We start from the raw sequence: 8,890 nt of genomic DNA, 5'->3' as shown, positions 1-8,890 counted from the left end.
GGGAAAGAATTCCTTCCTCCTTGTAAAAGCCCAGGTGAATGCAAAGTGGGAAGCAGATTAAGAGGAAGCAAAAGCTGCTGCTGCTCCAGCATGTCCTGCTGTGGGACTTGGAGAAGCTGTGGATGTTGGGGTCTGGCACAGACAGACCAGATGGATTCCAGAGGGATGTGTGCACTTGGAGCACAGAGCCTTGGATGGTTGTGAGGAAGCACAGGCAAGAACTGTTATTGCAGTTGGCTCCACAGAAGTGGATGCAGGGGAAGGCTTGGATTTAAAGCACTGGTAGACCTAGCAGAAAATCTTTAAATGTGCTCTTGGGCACTAGGGGTGTATAGGGTTTGTGGTGACGCATTTGTTGTTAGATGATTCCTAAAGACTGGAGGAAGGAGCAGAGAAGAGGACAATGCAAGGCCCATTCCTGTGTTCATCAAGCAAAGGTATGGGGTGAGGCACTGTCTAAATAGAACTCCTGGTAGGTGTGTGAACTGAAAACTGAGATTAGCAATGCAATCACGAATGAAAAACATGCTGGGTGTATGTTATTGTAATTGTAAAATAGTGCATGGGAAGGTATTTGCCAAGTCAGTTTTATCTGGGCAGAGGTGACAAGCCCTTTTCTTTCAGAGCAATGAGGAGAATGGGTTTACTCAAGATGACATGCATTTTTATCTCTTCTATTATTTTATCCACCACCTTTACAAGCTTCATAAATTCCTTTGCTGTTTACTGTTCAGTCAGTTTTCATGGAGGGGAAGCTGCTTGTCTGACTCAATCATTAGAATATTTTTCTGCTTTCCATTTTCTGTCGATATGGGTGGATTGAGAGGGAGAAGCTTGCTGCTGTCTTTGTTTTATCCCTTAAAACCCCTTTTCATCCAGATAGAGATTCAAATACAGCAGCTTTTATTAGAATGGGCAATGACTCCACCCACCATTAAACTTTGATCTGATTACTTCAAAGGGTATAAAATGCCTCCTGTGAGGAAACCTCATTCTATCTCACTGCCTGCCACTGCAATCCTGTTTGCCTTGGTCAAAGTTCAGGGGAGAGACTGACAAACGGGTGGCTTATGGCATAATTAATAAAGAATTCATTTACATGTCACCGTTTAAAGTCCCTTCTCTGCATCCATGACTGACTTCTGAGCCACTGAGTTGGTTTCTCCGATGGAAACCAGGACCTCTTTCCAAACAGGCACTTTACAAGTCTAAATGTAGGCTTTCAAAGGGGCTCATCTCCTAAATATGAACCTGAGGAAGTGTTCTCCTTTCTTGCCTTGCTCAGTTTTCAGTGATGAATGGCCCCACCCCCTCCATGAAGTGCTGCACCACCAACTTGCATTACAGGAATCACCAAGCTCAGGATGGCCAGGCTGGCTTCTCTTTTTGGGGTGGGTGTCTGTGGCAGTGGGAGATGGATTTGGCTTATTGCCTGTCTTGCGTGAAGGGGTTTGTGTTACCTGAGAGGACACAGTAGCTGAGGAGAGCTGAAAGCTGATAGTCCATGTGGTCTCTGTTGTTTGGAAAGCTGAGTTCCAGTAACCACCATGGGAACTCTGCTTTTAGCCTTCCTGTGCTGATCAAAAGGGTTTAAAGCACAGGGTGACAGGAGGGACAACAATTCTTGCTCTCCTTCAGACACAGAGGAGGGAGAAAACAACAGCTTCTCCATTTCCTCTTTCCTTGTACAGAATTCCCCTTGTTTATTGAAATTTTTTTTTCCCCCATTCTCCTTTACTCAGTGACTTGAGACTTTAATGTTAAGGAGGTTCCCAACGCCCCCTTGGCCTCCTAAAGGTCCAGAACACAGGGAACACACTGCACTACAGGCACCTATCACTGACCTCGGCCTCTCAGCCCCCTAGCACTCCATTGCATGTGTGTGCTCACCTGGACGTGGTACTGGGAAGTCTCGTGCATAATGATGTTGGAGTTGGAGTATTTTTTCCTTTGTTCTGTAAGAAACAAGAAAAAAAAAGCAATTGGTTGTTTTTCTTCGGATCTGAGAATTACAACTCCGAGTCTTTCTCACAGTCCCGGAGCTTCCAGCTCGGGCTCCGCGGGCGCTGCCAGCAGGTGTCTCTCCAGAACAAGCATTGCCTTTCCTTGAGCTTTGCTTTGGGCATTTCACCTTTCTCCTTGGCCAGCCAAGAGCTTTTGAATCGAGCTCCTCTTGGTGCGCTGGGCTGAGCACAATCCTGCCCACGGCTTGGGGAGCGTACTGAGCACCCAGAGATATCCCAGTGACAAGGATCATGAAAAGATGCCGCTGCTCTTCTTTGGAGCCTGGCAAGGGTGGGTAGAAGCCAATTCAAGCCGATTTCTAAAGCTTTTTAGCACTTATCCTACCACTCTTTAAGCTGTCCATCAGCTTGGCCGGAACAAGAGCACTTCACACTTGTAGCTCCACGCCTGTGGCTGAAAACACAGCAGTGTTTTGCCTCTGTGCCTGACTGCTGACAGCCCTGGAGCGGTGGCTGTTGCCCAGTAGAAGTGACTTATTGATTTATTGATGGGAATATTGGCAGAGGCATTTAAGGAGATTGCTGGGCTCTGAGCCTGTGTCTCATACACCACTAGCACCAGCTCAGAGGTGGAGTGAGTATGGTTCAGGGGAAAGACCTCAGATACCCAGCCCAGCTAGCTCCCTGCTCAGCCATTCCAGAGTGACCTTGAGTAAATGAATTGATACTGCAGCGCAGCCCCTTCCCACCCCAGGCTGGCAGGAAAGACTCAGTGGCACTTTCTGGTTGCTGGGGGCTTTAATTGCAGTCTGTCCTACTTGAAATGTGGGGCAAGGTCTGGGGTAGGGCACAGGCAGCGCATCCCACAGGGATTTGGGGCTGATGTGAGGCACTTTTTTCCTCTCAGTAACCTCAATTTCCTCCCTGAGCATTTCTCATGTAAATAGATGACACTGATGGAAATGAGAACACCGCATTCATGTGGGATGGAGACAGATTTGGGTTTTAAGACATCCCATCCCCTCCTTTTCCAAAGGGAGTGGAAAAGGCTGAAGTGGGTGGTCTGGAAACAAAAGGAGTTTACATTCGGACAGGCAAATGTCTCCAGCCCTGAGAGGAAGGGTGCGGAGCTGTGTGGGGAACTGGTAGTCCTTGAGGGAGAGAAGGAATACCAGGGGGATGAGGTTTCCAGTGGGAGGTTAGCACAGGTCTGTGTTCCTGGTAGGAAAACAGCCCATGGAGCTGTAGCAGTGGTCAGGGCAGCAGCTGGTTGCCCTCAGACTCTCTGGGATCCCTTCCAATGCCTTTTCCCCTTCCTCCAAGCTCAAAGAAGCTGCACGTGTTGCAGTCAGGGGAGATCTCAGTATGCACTGTTGAGAAAAATCTTCAGAGAAGCCCTTGGAAGTTTTGGGGGCTGGCCAAAACCTCAGAACTCTGCATAGCCCAACTTCCCATCACCTGCACTCAGTGAGTGCAAGAGAGCAAAGGCCTCTTTAGCCCTTTGCAGCCTTGTTCAGACAGCAGCAAGCCCTGGGACAGGGAGAAATGCAGATGTTTCCCCTCCCTCTGTTGATTTTTCCCTGGGGGAATTTCTGCATTACCTCCACAAGCCACAGAACTAGAACAAAGTGCCTCTATTTTGTCTCCCGATGTCATTCAAGTGATGTCCCAGAAGCTGCCCAGGGCAAGAAATGAGGTGTTTCTACATGTTTTCCTGAAACCCCTTCTGTCTTTTTGGCTTCTACCTGGCCCCCACACCCATGGAAACTTTTATTTTTGTGTTTCCTGTTGGCATCCACAAATAAGACCACGAGGTCTGGAACCAGCCAGACTTTCTGGGGACAGCAGGATGCCAAAACAACAAAATCTTCTTCTTTTCTAGCACTTAGTTTTGATTTGAACACAGGAAGAATTAAAGAACCAGGTTGCCGATCATGAAAGAGTCAGGTTTGGGCCACATCTATCCAAGGAGCATGGGTGCTTTAAGAAAATGAGTCTTTTTTGGTTTATTTACTCAAAACAATGTGGTGAAACACTGCAGGGCTTTCCAACATGCATCATTATTTGTCTTTGATTAAATTTGGCTCTGGTTGGGCTGGGCTGATCCCAAAATGCTTTTAGGAAGAAGTTCTTCCCTGTGAGGGAGCTGAGGCCCTGGAACAAGTTGCCCAGAGAAGCTGTGGCTGCCTGATCCCTGGAAGTGTCCACGGCCAGACTGGACCAGACTTGGAGCGACCTGGGACAGTGGAAGGCGTCCCTGTCTGTGGCAGGGGATGGAATGAGATGGGCTTTAAGGTCCCTTCCAGCCCAAACCCTTCTGGATTTCTGTGACTGATGCCTCTAGCAAAATCTGTGGCTCTTTGACTCCTCGATCAAGGGGGATCCTTTCCCTTGCCCAGGTGAACTCCCTTGCCAGCCATACCTCGGAAGGCAGGTCAGCTGTCCTGTGCGGCTCCACCCTGCCCTTCTGCACAGCTTTGCTGCTGACCTGCTGAATTTTATATGAGTGCATGCTGGCCTGTTAGCAGCAGCAGCAGCAGGAGGAGCTCATTTCCTCGCGCTTCATCTGACACCTCACACCGGGACACTTGGCATTTCTACAGTGTCCTGCAACAGGACCTCAGCACCTTCAGATGTTATCCAACCCCTAACCTGGCCCCAGGATATGGAGAATTTGCATAATTCCTATGTGATAGATGAGCACTGTAGAAATATAGTGATGGTTTCCCCAAATTAGCTCAGACACTCTTCTGCACCTCTGTATATCTCCTGCTACGACCTTCAGAGTCTGTGGCAGTGAAGGACTCTGGATATAACACAGGCAAAGGGCAGGGAGAGCTCCAGGGCTGTGGCACGGGTACAGCAAACATCCAGAGGTGATAAAGCTGGCATGAGCCCACAGTGACCGCTGTCCTTTTTCCCTTTTGTCTGCCAAGAGAGCCAAAGAGATGGGAAAACAATAGAGCTTTGTCCTGTCCTTTTCAAGTCTGGCAAGGAAAAAGTCCAACTTGTAGCATGGGTATCCTGGCAGGTGCTGGTGGGATCCCCTGTGGCCTGAGGAGCAGTTGTGCTGATCCCAGACACTTGCTGTATGTATGGGATGGGGAATCCAGAAAGCTTCGAATGCCTTAAGCACAGATCACACGTGGGACAGGCACAACCTCTGGTAAATTGTCTCATGTCTTGCCTCTCAGGGCCTGGCCCAGTGATCCCTAAGACAGTCCTTTGCAGGGAAAAATCCTGTAAGCGGCTCTGTAACAGAATTCCCTTCAGTTCTCTACTAACAGGTAGAGAACTAACAGCTTTAATCTTGCCTCACACCCAGAGGAGTGGGCAAAACGGCAACGAATGTTATCTACATCTGATAGCTTACAGATAAACAGTGCTGCGGGAAGGACATTTCCCATTGGCACCAGTGAGGAAATGGGAAGAGCTGAGACCACTGCAGAGGTACAAGGTGGTACCTGAGGGCTCAAAACAGTGCTGGGCCGAAATCCCAATAATGATACTAAAATCTTGGCTGACAGGGAAAGAGTCCTGTTTGGCTTTACGCTAAGGAGTGGAAAGGATGAAAGAGAGTAATAAATCAGGAAAAAAAGCAGGATCGATGCACATCCTGGAGGGCTGGGGTTATCAGCTTGGTCCAGGAAGCCAAAGCACATCTTTAGTGCCAAGTTCCCTCCCCATTTCCATGCAAAACCTTATTTAGCAGGGAGCTGAGATGTGGCTGTGAACGTTCAGTGAGCACAGGAGATCAACTAGCGGGATAAACTGCCCCGAGGGATCAGCTTAGCCGGGAGAATTGGTTAAGGTCTCTGGGAATGCTGAGCCGTGCCAAGGAGGGCAGGAGCAGGCTTGTCTTTCTCCATGCACAGCCTCTGTCAAGCCAGAGGGGCACAGCACCCCCAGTACAACCTGCCAGTGGCCTCTGCCTCCCCTCCAGGCACATCCTTCTCTGATTAATTAGTTTTACCACACAGGATCCTACCTGATCCTCCCTGTCCCTCCCCACATTTGTTTACAGCTGTTGCTGGGCAGAAGGCACGGCAGAAGACAGGGGGATGTATGGACAAGTACAGAGCAGTCTCTGAGGAATGAAAGGCACTGGATTTGTTTTCTTTGCCAGCGCCATACCAAGGACCTCTCCTCCATTCCCTGAATCACACTGCTGACCTCCCCAGCCTCCACATCCATTACAGCAGCCTAAGGGAAGTCCTGGCGGTTACTTCTGGAGCTCGCCAATTCCTTATATAATCTTTACGTTATCTATACATTATCTAGCAGTGCACACACTGTTTATAGGAACCTGCCAGCGTAGCGTGAGCTGCTCTGTGCCAAATGGCAGGTCAGGACCAGCCTGCTGAGGAGAAATGGGGCAGCAAATGCTCTGTGTGCTCATGGCAGCCACAGAAACCTGCCAGGCTGGCTTACAGAGCAGCAGTATGGAATAACCTCCATTCCAAGATCCCACCGTGGGGCTAGATGTGGCACTTGAACACAGCATCTGCCAGGTTCCTGCTTCCTGCTCCAGCTTACCCAGGGTTAGTCAAGGATCTGCTCTGGGGCTTTGCACTGACCTGCTGTGCCTGAGATACCTGATGGGGGAGAATCTGCAGGTCCTGCCTTGCTCCTTCCCTGCTCTCTATGGCCAGCACAGAGAGAGCTCCATTTTGGGATATCTTTGCAGTTTAGGGAGCATCAAGCTCCCTGGGTTTGCTGATAGACCTGTGGTACTTGCCGAACTGCTGGAGCTGGTCTGTACCGGCGCCTGTAGCACTGGGAATGTCTGCCTGGTCAGCTCTCACTCATGGCTGGTGTGTGCAGATGGATCTGGAAGCTCTTGGAGTGAATGAACAGCTCTCATTGAGGTGTGAATGGGCTGTGGCAGCAGGGAGCAGCGAGCAGCGGCTCCGGGTTCCACACGGCTGAATTCCTGCTCGGCACGCTTCATATTTGCTACAGCTCAGCCCCAAGTGCTCACATTCCTGCTTTATTAGCTGAAGACACAACCCACTCTAGGAAAGCAAATAAAAACCTGGCACAGCGCCTGGGTTGTGCAAGGACTGAGTACATGGAGGAACAGTGTGTGTTTGTCTTCAGTGTGTCCGGCAGCACCGTGTCCACCAGGCTGCTTGGAGCAGGATAATCAGGGCATTGAGAGCTATAGTTCACCAGTAGAGATATTCCCTTTTGCCTTTACAACCAGACCTGGAAGAAACCTGCCAAATTATTTTTCACCAAAAAGCCCAAAGTGATGTTTACTCAGATCTCTGTAGCTGGTAATGACATTTTTTGAATGTCAGAACATAGTAAGATTGGGGGAATCCTGATTTAATTAATTCACTTTATTTGAATCTTGAAAAAAACTCATAATGAAAAGTTCTTCCTTTTTTTTTTTTTGGTTGTTATTTTTATGAACTACCACAACTTGAGTTCCCAAGCTACTTGGGCATATCCAAAACCTTATTTCCATTTAGGAAAAGGTTCCTCCGCATGAGCTGTAAGAAGTTACTCCATGAAAGGTGAGAACTTGTGCTCAGCAGTTTCCAGGTGGCAAAGAAAAAGGGTCATTGGAGACGCTAAACAGCATCAGAGGTGGGAGATGCCTCTCCACAGTATCCCTGTCACTAACTGCCATGCCAAACTCCTGGCCAGCAGCACCTGGAGCAGTGTCTGCTCTTCCCAGTAGCTCCAGTCAGGGCTGAACTGAGCCAATGTGTTCCCTGTCTCACCCACCACTGGGGCTTGATCTGCAGAAACCAACAGGATTGTTGGCTTCCAGTTTTTCTTCCAGCCCTGTTTCCAGGTGGTGCATTAAGTGTCCAAGGCGTTGAATAGAAGGGTCACCCACACACACAGTGTCAAAGGGGAGCAGGGTAATCTGAAGCTGGAATCTCAGGTGGGAAAGGGGATGTGAAGAAGGGAGCTGGAATGGCACCGAGGGAGCAGGAGGAAGGACAAGGGAGTTATTCAGGACTGGCAGGAGGGGACAGGAGGAATTAATGACCTGGGCAAGAAGGCTGGATCTCTGCTGAACCTCAGGCTTTTTCTCCAGTATGATGAAATCTTTAAAGACATGACAGTGAGTGGCACTGTTCCGAATCCCTGTGGATTTAGGTATGGACGTGGTCATCTTGACTCAGCAGTGTGGCAGAGCAGGCTTGGCAGGCCACTGCTCCTGCCAGAGTTGTCTCTTGCAGACAATACCAGTGTGTGTTAAATCCTGCACAAATCCTCTCCTAAAGGTTGTGGGGAAGGAATGATCCCTCCGTGCTCCTGTCAATAACGATGTGACAGCCATGTGGCCTCCAGCTGGAATTGTGAACAAATGCCTGGTTTGGGCAGGGTGTGGGAGAGCCAGCAGCAGGAAATTATGGTCTGGGCACTGTGCTGAGGGCTGGAGGGTCTCATCTCAGAGATCTCTCCATTAGGCTGGGGCTGGAGGTCCTGTTGGGATACAGGCAGATCAGTGAGACCCCCAGGAGTAGGTTCATGACCATTAAAGGTAAGTTACTTCTTCTCCATTGGTGTGTTCTGCCTGGCCAGCACCAAGCCTGTGGCTCAGGGGTGATGCTGGCCCCAGTGGAGCCTCTCTGCCAGTGGCTCCCCAGGGAGATGATCCCTGTGCAGGGCCACACTGGGCAGGAAGTGGCTCTTCTCTTTGTGATAGTGCCTCGTGTCCTGTTACAGCGCCGCAGCCTGGCTTGGGTTACGGGTGTGCAGTGTCAAGTGATCGGCATCAGCACTGCGCTTCTCCAGCCTAACTCATTGCTCCAAAATCCCTTTTCCAGCCCTGTGCCCTGTCAAGCCCGGTTCTTTCCCAGAAATGAGTGCACTGAGGATGGGTGGACAGGCTGGAACCAGCTGGCTGGGTCTCACAGGCTCGGCGTGGGGGGCTGGAAGGAGGCTGAGCACCACAGGGACAG

General features: G+C 49.9%; 1 protein-coding gene across 4 annotated transcripts in view; it reads right to left on the bottom strand.

The window, feature by feature from the left end:
- Nucleotides 1-8,890, bottom strand: part of EPS8L2 (EPS8 like 2) — a 47,549-nt gene that overhangs the window by 14,938 nt on the left and 23,721 nt on the right. For 3 of the 4 annotated variants that reach the window (XM_038138647.1, XM_038138648.1, XM_038138649.1), the window contains one exon: nucleotides 1,891-1,955. In XM_038138647.1, the coding sequence (XP_037994575.1) occupies nucleotides 1,891-1,955 (65 nt within the window). Of the gene's footprint in view, nucleotides 1-1,890; nucleotides 1,956-6,702; nucleotides 7,317-8,890 lie in introns of those variants that run through there. The other variant, XM_038138650.1, reaches the window with a different exon arrangement.

This window comes from Motacilla alba, chromosome 5, assembly GCF_015832195.1.
Source record: "Motacilla alba alba isolate MOTALB_02 chromosome 5, Motacilla_alba_V1.0_pri, whole genome shotgun sequence".
In the NCBI taxonomy this organism is placed as follows: domain Eukaryota; kingdom Metazoa; phylum Chordata; class Aves; order Passeriformes; family Motacillidae; genus Motacilla; species Motacilla alba.
Note: the sequence above shows the minus strand (reverse complement) of the source record. Positions and strands in the feature narration are given on the sequence as shown.